Source organism: Micropterus dolomieu, linkage group LG22 (genome assembly GCF_021292245.1).
Source record: "Micropterus dolomieu isolate WLL.071019.BEF.003 ecotype Adirondacks linkage group LG22, ASM2129224v1, whole genome shotgun sequence".
NCBI classification, from domain to species: Eukaryota; Metazoa; Chordata; class Actinopteri; order Centrarchiformes; family Centrarchidae; genus Micropterus; species Micropterus dolomieu.
Genome location: NC_060171.1, coordinates 16890795 through 16913870, shown reverse-complemented (window position 1 = coordinate 16913870; position 23076 = coordinate 16890795). Strand labels below are relative to the sequence as shown.

Sequence of the window (23076 nt, the reverse complement as noted above, 5' to 3'; positions counted from 1 at the left end):
GGTAATGAGCAATCTGGCTCTATTTCATGTGGTGTACTAGCGTAGGCTGAGTTGAATTTAGGGATTTACAAATGTGCCTTTAAAACGGGACAAACGCACACTGAGACTTTCACTGAGATAAAGAAATCAAAGACTATTCTAGATTTAGTCTGGTTTGTGTTAAACACAGCATAGTGTGTTTAATATCTGAAAATGTATAGTCTTCAAATCCGTTTAAAGTTTTTGATCATTTATTGACCATTAATGAAAGCATTTAAATACAAAACGTATTCAAATCATGTCTTGATTCTATTTTGTCATTTTTCTACATTTAAGAATATAATTAAATTTTTATATTATATATTATTATATAATATATCATTATATATTATATTATTATATATTTCAGCATCCTTTTCACATTGCAGACATCAAGGTATATGTCAAAAGGGTATTAGATATATATATAAAAAAGACATTTGCCTGGTTTGAGGATGTGCTTTGTTTGTTTCAAGTCAGCTTTATAAAGTACTGCATAGTCACCCTATATCTTTTTCCAGATAAGGAAAAAACTCCCCAAAAAACTTTAACAGGGAAGTGAACAATTTCTGTTGGTTTGTTAACACTGTTGCACCTTCTTTGAAAAAAATGCATTTAACTTTTATTTAACCAGGAAGGCCTAAAATCCTTTTCCTTTTTCCAAGAGTGTCTTGCCCAAGTTAGTAGTGAGATGCAGACAAACCAGTATTACATAGAAATGTGATTATTAATGAGGAATAACATTTCTAATACAATTGTATATTTCATCCTAGAAACAAACTAAATATCACTGTAAAACAACTCAATAACTGTCTAAACCCATAAAAATAAAGAAGAACAATAACATAATATACAATATATCAGTATTCTAAAATACCAATGCATCATTAAATCAAAATATGGATTTTGTCAGCTGAGCCTGTGTTTGTCTAATTGATGTGAAATGTGAGCAGCAAATGGGTGTCTATGTTTTGACCATGTGTTGCAATACGAAGTGAGGGGGGAAGTCCTAGCAACTTTTGAGCAAAGCATAGGACATTGACCATTGGTTGTCATCAACATCATGAACCATATTCCACAGACATGTTTTGCAGGTCCACATCCACTATAGTGTCTCACTAAGATGGAACACCCTTTTTCCAATTTATTAAGATGGATCAAACTAAAGCAGTGACATTTTTACAGTATGACCGCTAAATGAAATGACAGATTTTTAGGAATGTGTTCTGGTTTAAACAGTTAGCTTTTACTCTAAATTCAGATTGTTTTTTAGACTTATTTGCGAAGCCTAAAGTTTAGTTTCGGAAAATCTGATGTGCTCTTGGACCTATTTGTAGGGCTGCTATAAATAGGCCCCTACTGGCAACACATGCATGACTATGATAGGCAGTTACAGAGATTTTCTTCACAGACTCTGGCTCCAAAGCAACACTGACAACATCTCAATGGTAAGTTGGAACATTTACCAAGTTTTAAGGTGACCAAGAAGCACCTGAATTAGATTCCTAACACATACAAGTAAATAACACGTCTTGGGCTTCTGTTTGACCACTAACAGTCCTTCCACAACCTGATAGCGGATCCTATTTATAACTTGCTCCAATGCAGTACTTTGCTTGGTTAGAAAGGACAAGCATTGAGTCTCAACTATGAAGAGTTATGTACAAGCAAATAACCCAGAATGTATCTTTTACTTTCTTTCATTGACTTCCAACAGGTTTTGTCACCATTCTGAAGAGTTTCTTTTTTCTTCTCCGGGGGCTCTTACATGGATAACACCAATACATTTGAGCCTTGAACTTTGACAAGCTGTGGACGTGAATGCGGAGTAGTTTCATACTGTGGCTGATACATTTGTCTCGGATTTTAAATTTTTTGGTGAATTGCTTCAGTGGGCGATGACTTCCAGAAGGCCAATGACTCGCTCTTATTCTGGCAATGGGAGGACAAGCAGCTTCAGTGAAGATGAGGGCGGCTCTTCCAATGGCCGTTCAGAAAGCCGCAATACTTACCTCTCAAATGTTAGGCCAGAAAACAGGTAGATAACCTTGTCTATAATCCATGTATACGCAGAGAATGCAAAGATTTGTTTTCTCGTGAAGAAAACCGATTTATATTGCTGTAGGATCACAAAACATAACTGAAAATGTCTCTATATATTTCATATTCATATGGCTGGAAAGAGTGAATGATGAAGCTAGTCAAACTATAGATTTTGACCACATTGTTCAGCACATCACATTGTGAGTCAACAATCGCACTGATCATATTAGTTATGCGTGTTTCTGTTTTCAAATCTAAAAACCATAAGAATAATATTGTGCTCCTTTTGTCAAGGAGGAGGGCAGTTATTTAACAATTTTATGTAGGTGGGTTCGGTATACACAGATCTTTATTAATCATTGACGTCCCTTCATTTGCCTCCTCTCTGAATAGCTATTCAAGGTATTCTCACTACAGGCCATCGAGGTAATCCATACTTTAAAAACATTTCTCCCAACTAACATCTTAACTACAAAAACTGGTTTACCCCAAGAATGAAACCTACACACATTTGTAACTGTACGTGTTTGTCTAGTGTTGCGTTCAGTTTCAGTGATGAACATCGGTCTTAGTGTTGGATTGACAACTTTGTTTTGCTTGACATCTCACAAGTCTCTGTGTCACTCGTTCACTCTCTCGTCACTACCAGAAATTTTCCATTAACATCTTTTCGTCTTAACTAAGCAAGTCTTTGGAATGCACTGCACAGAGGTCAACAGGTCACTGAAATGATACTGAAGTGCAAAGCTGTGTACTTTTTCAATGCAAGAAACTGACACATTATAAATGACGCATTAGTGTTTGCTTCCAGGAGCACATTGTGTAGCATCATGGCTCAGCTGACCGAGGACATTCAGCCTTCCTTCGAGACCACCTTGAAATCAAAGGCAGTGTCAGAAAACTGTAATGTGAAGTTCGCCTGTGTGGTATCGGGTAGGTCTACTCTTTACAGTCTTGTTCATTTGTGTGCCTCTGCTTGTTGTTTGTTGGTGTAACTAAAACTTGACAGATTGTGATGTGAAGCAACAGGAAGTGACTAAAATGAAAACAAAGGAAGGGTTTCACTTTGAAGGCACCAAAATTAACTGCTTTATTCTTCCTGAACTGCTCCTTAAACACAGCAGTCCATCTATTATTCAAGCAGCATTTCCAGGATGTTGTGTTTTAACCTGCAGGCAGATTGCAGCAACTATTCCTCTGTGGGAAACGTCATAAACATGATGCAACAGCCTAAAGCACGTTGATTACAAATCTTCTTTACTAGATTTTGTTTACTGTCTAATTTCCTAAATTAATTATTCATATAAAATTATATTTATGGTGAACTGTCTCTTTGGACATCATCCCAGTGAAACAAATATTCATGAACAGTACTTTGTGGTACCTGGATTGTAATGTTTATAATCAAGAGGCAATCAATTCATCTATCCATGTCTTTAGGTTACCCAGCTCCAGAACTGAAATGGTACAAAGACGATATGGAAATGGACCGCTATTGTGGACTCCCAAAATATGAAATTCGTCGTAATGGAAAAACCCACACCCTCCATATTTACAAGTATGTAACACACACAAAATGCATCTTTTTGTTGCAAATTTGAACACTGTCAGTGTACAATATATGTATAATATGAGATTAATTAAGTGTTTCTGTTTTCAGCTGCACATTGGATGATGCAGCCATCTATCAGGCCTCAGCCAGCAATAGCAAAGGTATTGTCTCCTGCTCGGGAGTTTTGGAGGTCGGCACCATGAATGAATTCAAGATCCACCAGAGGTTCTTTGCCAAGCTGAAGCAGAAAGCAGAGAAGAAGAAGAAGGAATTGGAGAAGGGGGATAAAGAAAACATTCATAAAGAGCAGCCACAGAGTAGCCCAGAGCATCCTCAAAGGAAGCGGCATGTCCCACCACCAGAGGAGAGGCCAGCGGTCAAGGAGCCCGAGGCTGTGGAACAACTAGGAGCTGCTGTAGAACCTAATGGAGTTAGCGCTGAAGCCAAGGAAACAGCCCCTGTGCCATCCATAGACAGTGACTTGGAACAGGCCAAAAAGAAAATAAGGATCTCAAATGGTGTAGATGCTGGTCTTAATAGCAACAGCAGCAGTAGCAGAAGCCACATAATGGGGAATGGAGGTGAAAACTGTTATGATGGAGGAATCAGTTTGGCACAGTTTCTGGCAGATACTCTGCAGTCCCAGGCTGCTGAGGAGAAACAGAACTCATCCGGAGGGGAGAAACCCAAAGAGATGGATATGCCTATTGTAAGTTCCAGTAGAGAAAAAGAGAGGATGCAAAAAGACAGGGAAGAACAAGTAAAGGGACTAAAGGTAGAGTATGAGAGAGAGAAAATGAGAGAAGAAGAACTGGCCATAGAGAGGGAGAAAGAAAGGGAAAGGCCGTTGGAGATGTCACATACAGTACCCTACACAAAACATGGTTCGGAGGTCAAACAACACAGCAAGGCTCATAAGGACCACGACCACCACCACATCCAGGCGTCCATCTCCTCTATGCTCCACACAGTCAAAGACTTCCTCTTTGGTAAGAGTAAGAAGGACTCTCATGATCGCCTTGAGAATAAGGAGAGAGAATTTGACCACTCACCTGCCTCAGCGCAAGGTCCTCAACCGGAAATGCCACCATCATTTCAACTGCAACCGGAGCATAATAAAGTGTGCAAGCCTCCCACAGAGGACGTCGTGCCTATGGAAATGGATATACCAAAGGAGCCTTCAGGAACTGTGGATATAGCAAAACAGTTAGTATCGCTGGAGCCACATGAACATAAGCATGAAGACAGTGTTCTACACACAAACCTGCCACCGGCTCACACATTGCCAACTGAGAGCGTAGAGGAGTCCACAGGGCAGAGTATCAAGGACGCTGGAGATGCTGTGGAAACCATGGAGGTGTCTGTGGGGCCAGAGAGCAGCAGTCCAGGTGAAGAAACGTCATTGTCTGGGCTTCAAGTTCTCACTGAGGTATGTACAGTGGCCTTACAGAGCAGCTGGCTGCTACTTGAAAGTTATATATAGGCCGCTTTTGTGTGACAAGATAGTTCAAGATGAGCTACTTCAGGGCCAAAACCGGAACTATGTTAACTATGACATAGCTTCGGCTTTGAGCTGCTGCTGGTTGAAAATGTGGTAGATAAGAAGCGCATTACGCCTCATAGTTAGATGTTATATTCATGGGGCAGTGTGTTACAGTCAGACAATACAACCACTTACAGTATAATATCAGTGATCAGCGACTGGTGGAGTGAGTCAGCCTGGCCATGTGAAACTACATCCATATCACTTAAGAGTGACAAGGCAAAGAAGATAGTGTGGGATGATTAGGGAACCATAATGGCAACTTGCACTTAATATTTGTGGGGGTGGGGGATGTTGTGTATCTACACTGCACACTGTAAGATCGGATGAGTGGGACACCAGTGCGTCAGAGATCATGATGAAACCTGAATGTCAGAGGAGATACTCACATTACAAATAGAACTTTGCATGACAGACGGCCGTGTGGTCTGGATGAGCAGGAGTAGAGTGAGTTCTGCGGCAGGTCTCAGCATGAAAGGAGGGCCTCGTCACACTGGACGCATTCCTCACTGCCAACCCCACCCCCCATATCTTAAAATAAACCCCTTCCTTGTCTACAGAAGTGGGAGGAAGGCAGTACTTCTGTGATCTCAGTGTTCAGCTTGGAGAATTGTTTTTCTGCCATGTGTAGGAAATTAGGACTATTTGCTACGATCATCATGATTTAGTTCAGTTTGACCATGTGACTGTGCGTCACTATTTTTGGATTTGTTTTATGACTTTCTTTCAAGTGATAAGGCTAAAAGTCTTTTTTTTAAATGTATACATAATCATGTATCTTCACAAATGACAAAATTCTCAGATTTTACCTGCAACTATTTTTATACAAGATGAATTTATCTCTATTGATGGCAGAGTGACACTCAAATAATAGTTTATGAAAATAAGTTAAATACTATATGGCCAAGTAAAGTGAAATCCCCTGGCAAATCAAAAAGATATGAATTTAAATTGGTGGACAGGTGGTTTTAGTTGCACATATCAAAACTCACTCCAATATTGTATTTATTAGAATACTGTTTCTGCAAATTTTGTTGAATTTGCATGAGGAAAAGTTGGGAAGAATTTGGTGAATCATTTATATATATACATATATTAATATAAAATATGTGATTATTTCTGAATGTTTACGAGGTTATTTTAACCCATCAAAATCAAAATGTTTTTTTTTAAGTTTCATATTTATTCTTGCTAATAGACAATGAGATCCTTGAACGTAAGGAATCCAAATGTATTCCAAGTTTATCAATTTGGTTTTGGTCCAGGAAGTTTGACTAACACAGCAGTTTCGGAATTCTACATTATGAATTAAGAGCCAGTTATGTGGTGCAGAATGACATGTGGAAAAGGGAACTGAAGTCACTATGTTTAAACATTATTCACCTGCAGAGCCATTGTATGTCCATAATGTTGAACTACAGCTGTACCTTTGCTATGGTGGTGATATAATATGAGGCTTTGTGGATAATTAGTTCGAGAATGTCAAACCCATTATCTGAACAATATTTTCTCACATGAGTGTAACATACATTGACACACCGAGGTTTAGTGAATGTGTAATGACAGCAGTTCCTGAACTGGAAAGCAGTAACTTCTTTTTTTCTCAGTAGAGACTGCCTGCCAAACATGTTGTCACGAGGCAGCATGTGGCTTCATTACTCATCTGAATAACTTTTAATGGTGAGAGAACAGAAAAAACAGGGAAAGTAAGGGTAAAAACCCAACAACACTTCTATGTGGCTTGAAGTTTTACCTATAAATCCTCTCTTCAGTATTATGCATATTAATAATAATAATAATAATCAAAGTCAGGTTTTGTTCTTCTTTGTCAATTATAGTTTGGTTTCCTCAACAGCTTGATGATTGAGCCAAATGTGCCCAACAGATTTATGTGAATCATCCATGTTATTATTGGTCTCTTGCCGAGAGACAAGCTATGATTCATTCATTACCCAGCAAGATCTTTTGTATAAACAACACACCTATGTAGAAATTCCCCAGTCCTTGTTTCAACATGAGAAGCAAAGCAGAGTACACAAGTACTTTCAAACTCTGCTTGATGGATTAAATCACAGACATAAAAGTTAGAAGAAAATGGATGTGCAGTTCAGGGCTTGATTCAGAAAGTTTCAATCTGAAAAAAATAAACCCTGTTGGACCCTAGGATGTGTAAACACTTGGTTTCTGCTACTTCTTTGCACGTGACATGACGTAAAGAAGTTCCTGAAATAGGCTGACAGGTCATAAACACAAGAATATATTTCCTTGCTGTAGTTGTTCCGCATATCTTTGAACTATTTATTGTTTACTTATCATTAAGTAATTCATTAGCTTTTTCACAGAGTGACTAAAGTGCCCTGTGGGGGGTGTGATGGGTTAGGGTTAGGGTAAGATATAGGGTTTGATATTACAATATCAGGTTTGTCAGAATCTGTCACTGTTTATGCTTCTGCTGATTTATGGCAGGAAAAAAGTGTCTCAGTCTAAAAGTGTCGCAGTGTCACACTGTCAAAAGGTCACTGCAATAAGTTCACTGTAACAAGCTTCTTAAAACTCTTGAACATGACACTAAATGTTTTTTCCCAGTATGTTAAACAAACTCTTTGCGATTAACAAATCAGACTGAAATCAAAATATTTTGCATGCATAAGCTGAAAAACCAGCAGTGTAAGGCATGTGTGTTGGGAGTTCATTGTGACAAGACACTGCTGTGGCTGCAAATGGTAAAAAGTGTTAAAATGATTAAAATGCTTTATTTGTTTACTTTTCGTCAGGCTGAAGAGAAAGCTTCTCATGTAGTCTCAATTATCAAAGAGGTTCCTGTACATCAGCAAGAGCCAGATCGCCTAATAGTCTCACCACAGCCAAATCAACAGACTGCAAGAGATGAGTCTTCACCCAGGGAAGATATATCTGTCTTGACACAGACCAAAGTCTCTTATGAAGAAAAAGTCTCCCACACAATCACCCTGGCTAGTTTGGCAGACAGCTGGACTCCCCCTTACAATGCTATCTCGGCATCAGACAGCCACGCCCTTGGAGAAGCACCCACTGAAACTTTGCAAGAAAAGGAAATGAGTGTTGATAAGATGGACAAAGATGAACCTGACACAGGGGAGGGCCGTTCTTTTGAGTTATGTGCGGTAGAGAAAGATGAAGTGAAATCATACAAACAGCCATGCCCAGATATAAACAGGTCTGAGATTACTGAATTAACATCTTCACTGGAAGAGAGAATAGAGCCATGTGACTCTAAAACACCAGATCAGGTGCTTTCGACTCTGCCTGCTGTAGCAGCATACTGTGTAGAGAGAGATGATGTAAAAGAAGAGGCTGAATGTTCTTCAGTGATTCAGGAAATGAATGTGGGATTTCCGCCCAATGTGGCCACAGATAGTTTAGAGACGGTTGACCTAAAAACACAGCAAGAATGCATTTCTTCTAAAGCAGAGGAAAGCTCAGAAGTTCACAATCTAAGTGCAATACAGAGTTCAAACTCAGGTTTTAGAAGCAGAGAAGAGAGACATGAATTGAAAGAGGTATTGATTTCTGCTTTAGAGGAAGATTTAAAAGTTAACTTGTGTAACAATCTAAAAACACAAGAGCAGGTCATTTTAGATGGTGAGATCACTGAAGCAAGGAATGAGAATTTACAGTCTGAAGTGGAGACAGGAAAGAGAAATCCAATGAAAGTAGAGGAGTTGGCTGAATCGAAGAGCCTTTCAGTAATGCAAAACAAGGGAAATGGTGCAATTCTTTTGGAGGAACACATAAATGTTGCACCTCAGGATAGCAGTGAGAACAAGGAGAGGGCCTGGCCCTCAGAGAATATTCCACAAATCCAAATATCTACTGTTGAAGACAACCCAGATTTTAAACCCACTGTTCCACATGTGCAACCAAATGAACATTTTATAATCCCCAAAATTGAAATAATGGAGCCTGAGTTCAAAGAGTGCACTCTGCCTCTAACTATTTTGGCACTAAAGAAGCAAGAATCAGTTCCTGCTACTTTGCAAGAACATGATGCAACTCATTTGTCAACAGGAATAATACAAGACCAGAGGGTGTCTGACTGTCCAAGCTTGTTTCCCACACAGAAAGGTATGCAGAATGATTATAACCCCTCACCTACAGAGAAGGTAAAGGAAGTTGCGCAATTAAGTGACAAGACAGAAATGTCTGAGGAGGAGCAGCCACTTGTGAGAAGCAGTGAACAGCTCCCTCAGAGGGACTACGCATCAATTCCTGTTATAAATCTTTCATGTACTCATGACAAGGAGAATGATATAATTGTAAACACCCATGTTTCAGACACACTGCAGCCTTTTGAAACCCCTGTGGTGCCTTTGTGTGTGGTGCCACCGATCTCTGTCATTTGTCATGAAAGGGATTCTGGATTCACAATGCCCAGTCAAAGTGAGTGGACAGGAACAGAAACTTCAGCTATTACGCAAAGGGGAACAAAGCAGGAACATGATGTTGACAATAATATGACTACTAAACCTGGAAAAACTCAAAGTAGAAAGCAGAACCTAGAACAAATGGCAGATAAAAGCATAAAAGAGAACACTTCTTCTATGCCTAATGAAGCTTTAATGACAAAGGTCAGTGACAAAGTGCCATCATTCAGTAAAACAACAGAAGACAACATTGTCCCTGATATATTGAAGACAAAACCCAAGATTGAGAATTCTGTGTTTATTGAAGACCTCCAAAAAAGCAAATCGCCTGTCGAGAGACTCTGCCCTAAACCCCTGACACGTCCATCACTTAGTCCAGCCAGCCTTCGCAAATTCATGTCCAAAGTTGCTCCAGACTCAGACAATGAGGCTGTGACGGCTGTCCCTGTAATCACTGTGGGCGACCGCCCAAGTGACAAGGCAGACGACGATCTAAGTGGAGGCTCAACACCAACATCATCCCTCTCCTGTGAAAGCAGTCCCCGGCTGAAACGCAGAGACAGCCTGTCGCTCATACGCTCTGCCACGCCTGAAGAGTTGGCCTCCGGAGCTCGTCGCAAAATCTTCATCCCAAAACCTAAAGAGGATGGAGAAGGAGCAGTGGTTGGTGCTCTAGATACTCTAGGCAAGAAGGAAATACCCCACATGTCACCCAGCCAGACTCGCAGAGCAACATTACTACAAGCTCCCACTGGACAAAATACCCCACCAACGGAGAGGCGTTCGCCGCTGCTAAGCCGCAGAAAGGTCACCTTGGAGGTGCCCAAAGTCCTGGAGGAGATTCCCACAGAAGAGCCAGTCAGCACCAAACAAGAGGAGAAACCAGCTGAAAAGAAGCTAGACCCTTTGAAAGGTAAATGGTGATTTAGTCCTAAAAGATATTCTGTTGTGGGAACAAGATCTACATGTTTTCCATTAGGGACTTGTTTGCACAATACAATGTCTTGATTACACAATAACTTACTTATCATCTTACTCAACTTATTATAAAACCAGCAAAGTTATATACAACACAGCTACATAGTCAGGCTCTGTAGAATCACAAGCGATTAGAGAGTAGGCGTTAAATGGCAGTCGTCATTGTAACATATTTGACTTGTTTGATTCCACTTTTTCGTGTCGTTTTCATGTTCTGTGAAGTACTCTACACATAATTTGACATTTGCCAACACATGAGTCTGATCACTACACCGGTGCTTGTGGGAGTGGAAACATTAGAAAGTCCCCTCTCTCCAGTACAGTATGTATTTACTTTGGCCCCCTGGCTGGGCAACCCCTCTCTCATGTACTACCAGCTCCACAGGTCATCCGTAAGATCAGGGGAGAGCCATTCCCAGATGCCTCCGGACACCTGAAGCTGTGGTGCCAGTTCTTCAATGTGCTCAGCGACTCCACCATTAAGTGGTACAGAGATGAGGAGGAAATACTAGAGGTGAAGAGAAGGTAAATCTATTCCTGTCTTACGACGTCAACACTACTCTAACCACCTGTAACACAAATCAACAGCAATGTCAACATGGTGTTCAATTTGTTGTAGGTATTTTTGCTGCTATTATTTCAGAATGAAAATCAGAATCATTTTTGAGGATTTCCAACCAACATGATAAAAATGGACAGGCTCCAGATATGAAACGATAACGGAACAGATAACGGATTTGTTTGGTCCTCAGAGTGTCATCCCATGACCTTCTGTCATTCTCACAATCTCACTGCAAAGACGTCCAAGCTTATGTGACTGTGAACCCTCACAGCTGTGACACAGGAAGGTGAATCTCTGGCTAGACACATAAACTGTAACCTGACACAATATTTTTCCCATCTTCAAGGGGGCATTAAAAGTCTATATATGTGCTATAGGCTGCTGTGTCAGCAGACCGCTGCCACACAGCATGAACCTCTGTCTCACAGTGACACCTTGTGGGTTGTTGTTGAATCTTTGAAGTTAGGTGCAACTCTGACCAGCCTTTTAACTTGTCATGTCCCAAAATATGTGTTTTTCCCTTTTTTGTCCTCAAGTGGAGGAGATGAAAGCCAAGTGGCACTGGCTGTTGTTCTAGCATCCAGCCAAGACTGTGGGGTATATGGCTGTTCGATCAATAACGAATACGGGACTGACATCACTGACTACCTGCTCAGTGAAGACAGTAAGATTCAGTATGCCTGGATATATCAAGTGTTCAATCTAAAACGTACACTATCAACTGTGCTTTTAAGAATCTTTGTCTGTTTTCTGCTTTAAAGTTCTGTCTGAGATACTACTAAGAGATGACTTGGAAGGTACTTTTTAAAAAATATGCACCGTATCAGCCATTTCCCCCCGTTCTCTCTAAATTATTGCTCATTGTAAGTATCTGTTTTCCTTTAGTTGGAGAGGAGATCGAGATGACCCCACTGCTGTTCACCAAAGGCCTGGCCGACTGTGGCAACTGGGGTGAAAAGTACTTTGGCCGTATCATGACAGAGGCGGCGGACATCGGGGACGGCTGCGCTCACAAAGCTAGCAGAGTGAAGGTCATTTACGGCCTGGATCCCATCTTTGAGTCTGGAAGCGCCTGCATCATCAAAGTCAAAAACCCCATCGCCTACGGGACCAAACAGGAGAGCAACCTTGCAGAGAGAAATCTAGAGATTACTAAGAAAGTGAGTAGTGGATTTATTGACAACGAATCTTTGGTAAATTGCCACCAATAAACTCCTAGTCATTATAACTGCAGTACAACCATCTGGATAATTACATTATTTGTGTTGCCAGGAATGCAAAGTACAAAACATGATTCGAGAATACTGCAAAATCTTTGCAGCTGAAGCAAGAGTTAACGAGAACTTTGGCTGTTCACTTGAGTAAGTACCACACTTTTTATACAGTAGTTCTGATATTTGATTCATACTAAAATTAACAACAATAGAACCACTATTTTCTTGTGTTGCCCACAGAGTGATTCCTCAGTATCTGATGTACCGGCCAGCAAACTCTGTGCCTTATGCCACAGTGGAGTCTGATCTCAAGGGTGCCTTCCTCAAGTATTGTATGATGGATCCTAAAGGAAAGCTGATTACACGAACTGTTTCTGAGATGGAGCAGAAATGTAGCTCCTTCCAGCACTGGATTCATCAGTGGACTCATGGCAATTTGCTGGTCACTCGGATGGATGGTAAGACACACATACAAGGTTATAATGAAAGGAATCATTTATTTATTTAATATAAATAATCCTCTGTGATTTTTTTTTGCAGGTGTTGAAACGAAGATTACAAATGTTAGAGTTGTGACCAAGTCAAAAGGGTTTGTATCTTACCCAGTACACGCAAATGTTATTGGTTTATTTTCTAGTAGAATAGCTGGAATAAAAAAGTTGTCCCCTTATTTCAGATACCAAGGGCTAACAGAGTATGGCTCTCCTGAAGTATTCGAACAGTTCCTGACACACCATCAATGCAACTACTACTGTGGACTTCTCGGCCTGCATCCACTCAAAACTATGGATAGTCTGCAGCAGCCGACCAAGATGAAGGGTTCCCGGAGCCCCCTGCTCAACCGTAAGGTTGGCTCTAACAGCCCACAGCTGCAGCGGAAAGGACAAAGTCCTCAGATGTCTAGAAAGACAAATTCTAGCCCAAAGGTCACAAGAAAAAATCAGGAGACAGAGGACAATAAATCTGATGTCAAATGCAAGCCTGCAGAAACTGCTGATGTTCTTGAAGTGAGATAGGAAAAAGCGCTTCTTTTGTGTCAAGAAAGATTTTATTGCTGTTAATGGTTTAGTTTACTTGTTTCTTTCCAGTTACCAAAGCCAGCAAGGACTTTATAGAGATATTAAGAAGAGGAATAGCTTGTTGACTTGACTTGTCATTAAGAATTACTGTGAATTTCTCAGTCGCCACTACAATTGCAGTATGAGACGTCCACCCTCCAGCTTCTTACTGTAGTTAAAAGGTTTATGAGAATGTTTGGAGCAATGAGCGCAGGGTTTTTAACCTTGCAGCTCACACGCTTAGCTTAAACAGTATGAAAAGCAACACTGGGCTACTTTAGAGTTGACATACCACTATTAAATAGTTTGAAACAACTCTCCTAGCAATATTTGTCAACTCAAATCAGCTGTACTTCACACTGTAGAATTTGTAGTGAAGTTTTGCTCTTTTCTTGAAATAACATTTTGATTTAAAGAATTTTGGAGAATAAGACCACAGCCACAGAGGAGGTTGAGGTTTGTTATTAAAGGCTGCACGTTCATCTGTGATGTACAGTATGTGTGTAGGCATAAAGTTTATTTTAGAGTTGTTTATGGTTTGCATTAGAACTGCCTATGCAGCATTTCTTTACACGCCAAGGTCAAAGATGTTTGTGTGCACTTTGTTTTGGCATTACTTTTTAGTAGTTTTTGAGTACTTTGTTGTGTCTGTGTCTTTAAACCGTCCTTTTACAGTATGTCAGAATGAATGTTGTTGCATGCCACAGTCAAAGCAATGAGCAGTCATGGGATTACTAGTAAACTCTTTAACTATGGTATGCTCACGCTCATTAACAAGTGTGTTCCCACCAACAAGGAAAGATGTTGAATGAGTTCCTCACAGTTATTTGGACTGTGGGTTAAAAGCACACTAAACAAAATAACCAAAAGAGCATGCTAGGGACTTTCAGAAGCCTATTGATCACTAAGTACGGCTCACTGCATGAAATCTGTTTTAAGTTAAGTTTTACAGCATCTGACAATCACGTTTTGCTTTAGCATTGCCTATTTTTTTGCTGGCTTTAAGTTGCAAAGCCAGCATAGTTTGAACATAAATTATAATCTAAATTCCAATGAAAACTATTCAGCTATCTCGTGTTTGCAGAGGCATTTATGGTTAAAAGTCACTTGCCTTTGACAAATAATAAAAAAACTGACAAGAAATTTTTAGGAATTTCTGTAATAGATTATTGGTTAATGATTAATGAAAGTCTTCATATGAGTGCAGTTAGCCCCTCTTAAACATCAGCTGCCATTGCTTAAAAAAACTGTAACTGTAATTGCATGATAGTCTATGATAGAAACCCCAAATTCAAAAAGATGTTGAAATGACCCAGCATATAACAGTGAAAACAGTGAATTGTAATGTTAAGGTGTGATATCATGCAAACAAACTGTTGTATTCTGTTTATGTGTACATACATATACATACATACATACATACATACATACATACATGGAGTCAAAGGACTAAATATGTGAAGTAGTGAGAATTAAAAATTGTAAACGTTTGAGTGAGTGTGTGAGAAATGAATGAGCAAATAAGAAAGAAGAATAAATGTGTGTTAACAATGTGTGTTGTCTTTGTTATGTCAGCAAATTTTTTTTAAAAATAAATGCAAATGTATAAAAGCATAGTTCACGTTTCATTTTCATAGGTTTTTATTTTTTCAAAAAGTATGACCATGTATGTGTAATTATCAATAACATTATAAAATACTTGAGTTACACAGTTTTATTTTAAATATTTACATTCATCAAACTGTTGATGCCTGAAGATTTTCAGGAGGTATACTTCTTCATGTGTGTCCTTCTAATCCTTGGCTTTAAATAAAAGGCCCATGTCTGGAATTAATTTAACATATAACACATGAAAGACATAACCATCTTTAAAAGACATGCATAGAGGCTTTACATTTTTACATTAGCAGTGACATATTAGTGACACTAATATACAAACATGGAGACACGTAAATGAACTACAGCATAAAAATAGACACTGATATGTTCTTCGCCTCTACTTACAAACATCAGAAATACCACAACACTGACAACATTTTGAGAAAAACACAGTGACATTTGCTACTGTGGTCCATGATCCTTCAAACGAGATGGTCCCATTGTTTACAGTGCTGCAAAATAATTAATTTAAGTTGAGTATAAGTTCAAACAGCCCCATATCACAGAAAGATACTCAACTTCACGTTTAAGAATCTGTTAACCATATGGGTCACTGACCCAATGTGTTTTCCATAACATTTTCATCAAGCCAACTCAAAGTATCTTTGTAACAAAAATGTACATGCTTACTTTTTAAGGAGGTCTTCACAGCAACTTTGTATATTTACATCTGTGGCATTGAAAGAAGATATCTTGAACAGCTCTACACAGTCCACAAGTGGAGGAACAAAGAGGATCCCTGAGAAATCAGTGAAAAAGCTACTCAGTTACAGTGCAATAGGAAACAAGTTAAACTGCACTGCCAGTTCAATTCAAAAGCGCTTACCTGCAATGCAAGCATTGACAAGAGATACACAAGTCCCAGTGATCATAGCTCTCAACACCAGAGATGAGACATCGCCTCTTCTGGATGGACATATAGCGGCTTTGAGAAAAGAAAATACTCTGTGTCATAAATCATTACTGAGAGAGTATCTTCATTGAGAATGGGATGACCAAATACTCACATAGGCCTCCAATCACAATACCCAGTGAGCTAAAGTTGGCAAACCCACAAAGAGCATAAGTGGTGATTATTTCTGATCGAACCTGAAACAAGAAAAACAAAATAATTTTTATTTTGTGTCTCCCTTCCAAATTCTTTTGCAGTGCTCATAAATTTGTACTTTTAGCGAATCCACACTTACAATATTCAAACTCACAGAACATTTACTCACAGATATCGACTCAATAAGTCCTTTGAGTCTGTTTTCCTTTAGTTTAGAGAGTTTCTCATAAGCCACAAACTCATTGAGGAAGAGTTTGGTGCCAATTAGTTCAGCCACAATGAAACTGTCATCATATGGTACTCCCATCATGAAGGCCACAGGCATGAACACGTAAGAGCAAATAAGCTATGAGCACAAAGGGACATAAGGTTATTTGGATATTGTTAGACCCACTTGTTAAATTTACAGTACAAGCAAACAAAGTATGTGAAATGTGTGCATAAATACAGTAAATATATTTAGGCCTACATCTCAGTAATTAGTTAAATTGTGAAATATGATAAAAATACAAAATACATCATCAAAACTAATTCAAATAATTAAATATTAGTTATTTAAATGTTTATTTATTAAACATCTAATTGTTGTTTTTGACAGGGATTGTCATTTTATAACTTTTATCTTTTGATCACCAGTGCATTTTTAGGTTAACCGCTTTTGATATTATACTTGAATGAATAAATCAAATTTAAAAATCCCCCTAACATATTGTACATTATCAAAATGTCACACTTAAGCTATCAGTCTTTTGCTAAGAAGTACCTGAAATGTGATTGAAGGATATCCCACCATACCTCCAAACCAACTCAAAGCTTGATTTATGAACCCGAAGATGGCAAGAAAGGCTATCAAATTTGCTGCAATGTTAGCAACAAGGCTTATTGAAGCAGATGCTCCACTGCTAGCAGCCTCCAAAATGTTCCGTTCATCTCTGGGGAGTTTTAAAAAAATAGTTATTAAATTATCAAAGGCAAAAAAAATCATGAATGGGAAGAGAAGAAATAAAGGGAAAGGTATACATACCCACAAGCCATTTTGATATTCTTCTCTGACTTGAAGGGACTCTCCTCAGTCTCTGGGTAAGAAAGTTTGGAGATGGCCAAGGCACAAGGGGCAGCCATCACAGAGGCTGATAACAAGGAAGATGCATCAATCTGCAAAGTGCAACAAAATGTCATTTAATCCAGGGTGAAGTTACTGCAATAATAAGCAACATTCATTCAGGTACCTTCAAAATAGTTCTGCCACTTCTGAGGAAAAGCACTTGAGATTGATGACTTTTGAGCAAAATACTTGAGAAACTATTTTATTTTCATTTCACTGTGGGTGACATGGGTTAGCCTCACTGGCCCTTACTGGTTTAGGTAACACTGAAATGACAATTTAAAGTAGTGAGTGTAGAGTTTGCATAACTTATCATGTTGTCACATGATAACATGTTGTCACATGATAAGTTATAATCAAATATTCACAAAAATCTGAGGGTTGAAGGGCTACTCCCTTTTGTGAGATACTGTACCTAACAGGCCGAGATTACTCTTTTTCCCTTGCGGAAAAAATATTTCTTGTGGTGTGACCCAAGGTTCATGTTATCTGTTTCCATTGCTACGCAGAGACACACAGCTCTCTACGTTTCTGCTTCATCCTGTTGACAGCCTTGCAAATAGTTTTTCAGAAACTGTATGGCTCAATTCAGAAATCTTCTTCAGTTAAGTGTAAAACAAAGATTTTAGTCAAACAAGACATAATTTCAAATCTCAACACTTCTGAGAGTATTCTTTGATAGCAATTAAAGCACAAGAAATAACTACGCGTTTATTTAACAGTGGCTTTATACCACTAACTTCTATGTTGGGACAAATGTGAAAAACTCATTCAGTCTTTTGTTTGTTTTGATTACTACATTGCACTGTTTACTTCCTGAGAATACTATCAAACATCTACAACTGGTTTAAAGTACTGCAGCTTCACCAACGTTAAACTGAGTACACAAATCACCATTTTTCAATTCCAAGTCTCACTCCAGATGGATTCACTGGCCTCCTCGCATTTTATGTTTTGAATAAATCGCATTAACTGTTCCTCCCTCCAGGAACTATTGCTTGGGGCAATACTGCATTTAGTTTAGTTTACTGGGCGACACTCTGGAGTAGTCTCCCTCTAGACCTCACTTATAACTTTAAAAGAAAACTTAAACCTACTTTTACCCAGAAGCATTTACCCACAATATAGATTGTTATTCATTTAACATTACATTTATCTGACGCTTTTATCCAAAGCGACTTACAATTGTCAGAGGTCGCACACCTCTGGAGCAACTAGGGGTTAAGTGTCTTGCTCAGGGACACAATGGTGGATGTCTCACAGTGGGAATTGAACCCAGGTCTCCCACACCAAAGGCAAGCATCTTATCTATGCGCCATTCAGAGGAGGACAAAACCACTTAAAACATGAAACTCCAATCACCATTTTATCCATTTTAAAATGTCTCTTATATTTGCTGTCTCTTTAAAAACTACTTTTTGAATGTTTTGAATATGCCTGTTCTTGAGTTTTTACGTGTGTTTTTCATCTTTTGAGAAGCTCATTCTAGTGCATCTTTTTTTTACGTGCTGTATAAATATACTTTTATTTTCATTATATGAATGAGTTATGTAGTGGTATATAAACAGCTTCATCTCACTCCAAATGAGATGAATGCCCCCATGACACTGCCAGCAATTGTCGCAAATCCACCTGTCAAAACAGCATGGATCTCAGATTTGGTCATGTCCTTCAAATAGGGACGGATCAGCAGTGGAGCCTCTGTCTGAAAAACATGGTGCAAATGTAAACAGGCAAAGTAACTGTAGTTTTTTTAACTGCAAATATTAATGATAGTTTATGTAATCAAAAAACTAAAGTACAGAGAGAATCAAGCTCAGGCAATTTCAAAGCAATATGTTGTCTGACAAGAAAGATAGTGTTGAAAGACATCTAGCCTTGCCCAAAGTACCTGCCCAACAAATATATTGCCTGCCACACTCAAGGTCTCTGTGGGAGAGGTTCCCATTGTTATCTGCATAAGCCATGAGATCTGTGTGGACAAAAACACATGGCTCTTGGTCATAGTATGTTACTGCAGGCATAATCACTATACACCCAGACCTACAGGAACCTATATACGTAAGGTACAAGTTTTCTTTACCTTCAGAATGAGCCACTGCATTATCCCCAAATAGTAAAGGATTGACATCACACTGCTGAAGAACACAACAATGGGCAAAGCCTGAGGAAGAAATTAAAACTAAGTAATTACATTAAATTACAATAACTATCCTGCTTTCAATCTTGGTTAAGTGCCCATTTTTAAGAAAGAACATATTCTCATCCACTCACTTGAAAGGCAAAAATGTCGATGAGATCCCCAAAAACAAACTTCGACCCATCTTTGGTATAGTCAAGGAATATCTATAATTATAAGACAAAGAGGAAACGTGGGTTATATTATTTCAAATTACTATTTAATTCCACAGTCCATTAATTTATGACATTTATGACACAATAACTCATTATTTAGATTTTACAATAGTAAATCATGGAACTAAGGAGACAGAGAGGACAGAGAACTTAGAAGAGATGGCAGCCTGAACTATTAAAAAGTCATTAGCAGACCACATGCCTATGCGCACATTATGCTAACTCAACCTTTGGATGACTCAAGAATAAGGATGAACAGCCTTATAAAGCAGCTCTAAAGATAAGCATATATTAACTCAGTTAAACAATATTGTGCCCTGGTAGAAAAAAAAAAATGCTGTGTGTCATGTGTGCAAAGCAAGAGCTTCAGGATTGCATATGATGTGAATGGTTAGAAAAGCTGTGTCACACATTTCATAGTAATGCTCCTACATATGTTGAATATAAAATGTAAATTTTGGATGTTATTAATGTTATAGAAAATGGATGGTAATGGCAATTGAGGTTCTTTATACAAGAATTGGTTTTATAATGTAATAATACCTGTTAATGTTAAGTTTACAAATGAAATGATAATTGTAAGCTGAATGTGTGTAATAAGCATCTGTTCATCTATATATGTGTTTCTGTTATTTTTGGGAGAATACATCTTTCATTTGAGTTTGTTATTTATCTTAGGAAAAAAAAGTGTAATACCTGCACTTGATTTCCAAGCCATTTGAAAGCTATGAATCCAGGATTTGTTCTTATAACAAAAATGCCAATACAGAACTGCAACCCAAGGCCCCAAAACACAGGCCGCCATGTTACCTAAAAAACAATTTAAAAAGAGAAAGTGGTTAGACCATTGTCAGGCAGTCTACATAAAGTATTATGTTACTGCAAGGAAGCACTTTAGAAGCAACCTTAGATGACAGCACAAGGCCAAATGATCTCCAATGTCTCAGCAAAACAGACCAGAGATAACTTGAGAGATAACGGCCGAGCATGTTTTGAAGCCAGTAATTATTCATTTCATATCCAAGTTAGTGGTTGACTCAGCGCAAAACTCACCGCTGTCCTGTGTGCTGACAAGAGGAATATGAGCACGATGAACATGCACACACCTCCAAATGAGATAAACTGCTCGGGACGCTGGCTTGTGTCTAAGATGATCCACGTCACAATCAGGGCCACAACCACTAAGATGAAAACCCTGAAAACACAATAAAACACACCTTTGCTCCTGAACAGATTCCATAATGCGTAGCTCGTTAGCATTCAGAGGAGGACAAAACCACTTAAAACATGAAAGTCCACACACCATTTTATCCATTTCAAGTTAGATTTAAAGCATCTAACTGCGGGTCTGAAACACCGACTGATGCTTTTCCCCTTGTACTCCTTCAAAAGTTCATAGGATTTAATAATAACAGCCAAACTAGTTAGGACTACAAGTGCGATAGCCCTCTGGAAATCCAAAACACAGGCTGCAATGAAGTATGCCACATAACCTACAGAAGAGAAGAGAGCAAAAATCATTGTCTATATGCTTATTCCTGTCTTGCAATAGTCTTCTAAAATATATCATCAAAATATATCAACAATTGATTGTAAATTGCTAACGCAAATGAACAGATTGAAAAGGCTTTTAATATTACCTGCTCCGAGTATGCCCAGCACAATGTATTTGAATGTTTTTGAATGAGCCTTGATGTAATCCTCTGTGGCGTTAATCGGCTTGGAAACATGGCTGATGTACAGGACAAATTAGAAGTAAGTGTACAAAATATACTTCTTTTGAGCGAATGAAAAAATGTTGTCTTAGACATAATTATATAATTCAATATTCTGGCGTTGATTTCTCCAAAAGTTGTTGTTACAATCAAATCTTAACAGTCTTAAAGTTTAGAGTAGCAGAGAAGTCAGTTGCACATATTTTTTGTTGTCTGTATGTTAATTATGTACAAACGGTACTGTACAATTACACACAGTATAAACAAAATCAACATTGCACCTGCTGTGATAACTGCACCCAGAAGTATTGCCCTCCCTATAAAACAATTACTATTTTTGTTTTACAAAATGCAATAACTTGAACTGCCACACCTTAAATATGATCCCAATCCCTTTTTAGTCTTTCTAGACTGCCTTTTGATGCTGCTAGTATCAGTAATGTTGTCCTCCTAAGAAAAGAAAGGCATTTTATTATATTTTTTAAACACTCATGTTTTGCCATTTTCTTTAAAAATAAAATGTGATACGTACCTCTATTTCAAAAGCCTGGTTGTCCACGCCATTTCCATTGGTGTGCGCTACATTTTTGTCCTGGACACTGTTGGTTTCCACTGAAAAACACAAACATTGTTCACTTCTATGCAGCAGCTTTGATAAAGCAACTTCCACTTTAACAAACAGTCAAACAAGTAACAAACTGTGTGTCCATGTACTCTGTGAGATAAAAGAACCTTAAACAAGTCCACACACAAGTCCTCGTGGCATATCTTGCACACAAAAATAGCCGTTCACAACTGCAAAACACATTGCTTAATTCAAGGAAAAGCAGAGCTAATGGCTTACTCATTGTGTGTCCTCCTCAACCCGGGTGTCAAATGCTGTGCGACTAACTTTCCCGCTGCGGGAAAATATACTCTGCCCTCTATGAAACACCTTATTATTAATTAACAGACATGTTAGGCACTGCTCTGATCTGTCTCAGGAAGTATGGGACAGAGGCATACTTGTGATAATGCAACACAAATGATTTAATGGCCTTTTATGAAGCAACATTTGATCATAAGTGATGTTGACTAAGTTTGCCAAATCACTGGAGCAACAGATATGAATTGTGTCTGACCTTGAGCTTATTAAACTGATATGTGATAATACAGGGGAATACATAGTGAATTTATCATGAAGGAGGCTGTGCTCCACCTATGTTTTACGTAAGTCATAATAGGTCATGTCCTTTTATATTTGTAAATAACATTAACTAAAAATACATTTCTCAGAAGCATGTGAATCATCAACATGACGGATTGCGTTTTTTCTTTTCTTTCTTCTCTAATGTTATTATTCTATTAACTTTCTAAAATAGCATCTTGAAAATAAAAATAAAAAACATTTAGATTATGGTGGATTTACTTCCCCTTAGATCAAAATGTAAGTAGCTCTCATATAGACAGACACACAGGTATGTTTTACAATAAATTATAAATGCTGTTTGTTTGTGGCTGATGACTTTTCACAAATATCAAACAGGCTACAGTGAATAAACCGATTTTACATGGTTAGAATATAAAGAAGTAGTTATCCTATAATTGTAGCACACATTACTCTGATAAAGGTAAGTAAGTGAACTACGCCTACTATGTACTACTGTATATAACTCTGAAGTTAAATGCTAACTGTATGTGTGCTGTGATATACAAATAACGTCAAATTAACTTGTATTTTTATGACAGAATCTCATCTCTTTAAACGATTGTTTTGTATGCTGAGTATTCGCTGTAGAATCAGATAGCCTCCAAATCAGTTAAAGCTGTTATCTGGACCATTA

At 38.4% G+C, this 23076-nt stretch overlaps 2 protein-coding genes across 3 annotated transcripts; one reads left to right on the top strand and one right to left on the bottom strand.

Annotated features, from left to right (window-relative positions):
* The first annotated feature begins 1373 nt into the window (after positions 1–1373).
* alpk3a (alpha-kinase 3a) lies at positions 1374–14982 on the top strand. 2 transcript variants are annotated; one of them, XM_046036403.1, is made up of 15 exons: positions 1374–1466; positions 1736–2056; positions 2873–2994; positions 3502–3619; positions 3722–5042; positions 7931–10472; positions 10915–11062; positions 11290–11385; positions 11636–11763; positions 11861–11896; positions 11985–12259; positions 12372–12460; positions 12554–12771; positions 12854–12902; positions 12990–14982. In XM_046036403.1, exons 2-15 carry the CDS (start codon positions 1917–1919, stop codon positions 13327–13329), a joined length of 5622 nt encoding a protein of 1873 aa, XP_045892359.1. In that variant the 5' UTR covers positions 1374–1466; positions 1736–1916; the 3' UTR covers positions 13330–14982. The 2 variants fall into 2 exon arrangements, with proteins under 2 accessions (XP_045892359.1, XP_045892360.1); XM_046036404.1 differs by lacking the exon at positions 11290–11385 and having other exon boundaries at positions 1376–1466.
* A 6-nt stretch (positions 14983–14988) lies between these two features.
* Positions 14989–22206, bottom strand: slc28a1 (solute carrier family 28 member 1). The gene is made up of 18 exons (XM_046036408.1): positions 22098–22206; positions 21786–21865; positions 21627–21703; positions 21179–21270; positions 20842–21031; positions 20592–20733; positions 20235–20348; positions 19458–19529; positions 19267–19347; positions 19075–19155; positions 18763–18888; positions 17103–17233; positions 16842–17010; positions 16248–16424; positions 16038–16119; positions 15857–15955; positions 15661–15769; positions 14989–15482 (listed from the first exon to the last, which is right to left on the bottom strand). Exons 1-18 carry the CDS (start codon positions 22099–22101, stop codon positions 15368–15370), a joined length of 1941 nt encoding a protein of 646 aa, XP_045892364.1. The 5' UTR covers positions 22102–22206; the 3' UTR covers positions 14989–15367.
* Positions 22207–23076: the final 870 nt, after the last annotated feature.

Bases quoted from the DNA above. Each gene is read 5' to 3' on its own strand.
- alpk3a (XM_046036403.1), top strand. From the start codon at position 1,917: ATGACTTCCAGAAGGCCAATGACTCGCTCTTATTCTGGCAATGGGAGG. The intron at 2,057-2,872 runs GTAGATAACCTT...GTTTGCTTCCAG, and splicing joins AATGTTAGGCCAGAAAACAG to GAGCACATTGTGTAGCATCA. The intron at 11,063-11,289 runs GTAAATCTATTC...TTTGGTCCTCAG, and splicing joins ATACTAGAGGTGAAGAGAAG to AGTGTCATCCCATGACCTTC.
- slc28a1 (XM_046036408.1), bottom strand. The intron at 21,704-21,785 runs GTACGTATCACA...TTCTTTTCTTAG, and splicing joins ACCAGGCTTTTGAAATAGAG to GAGGACAACATTACTGATAC. The intron at 21,271-21,626 runs GTGTGGCAGTTC...CCTGTACATCAG, and splicing joins GGATTGGGATCATATTTAAG to CCATGTTTCCAAGCCGATTA.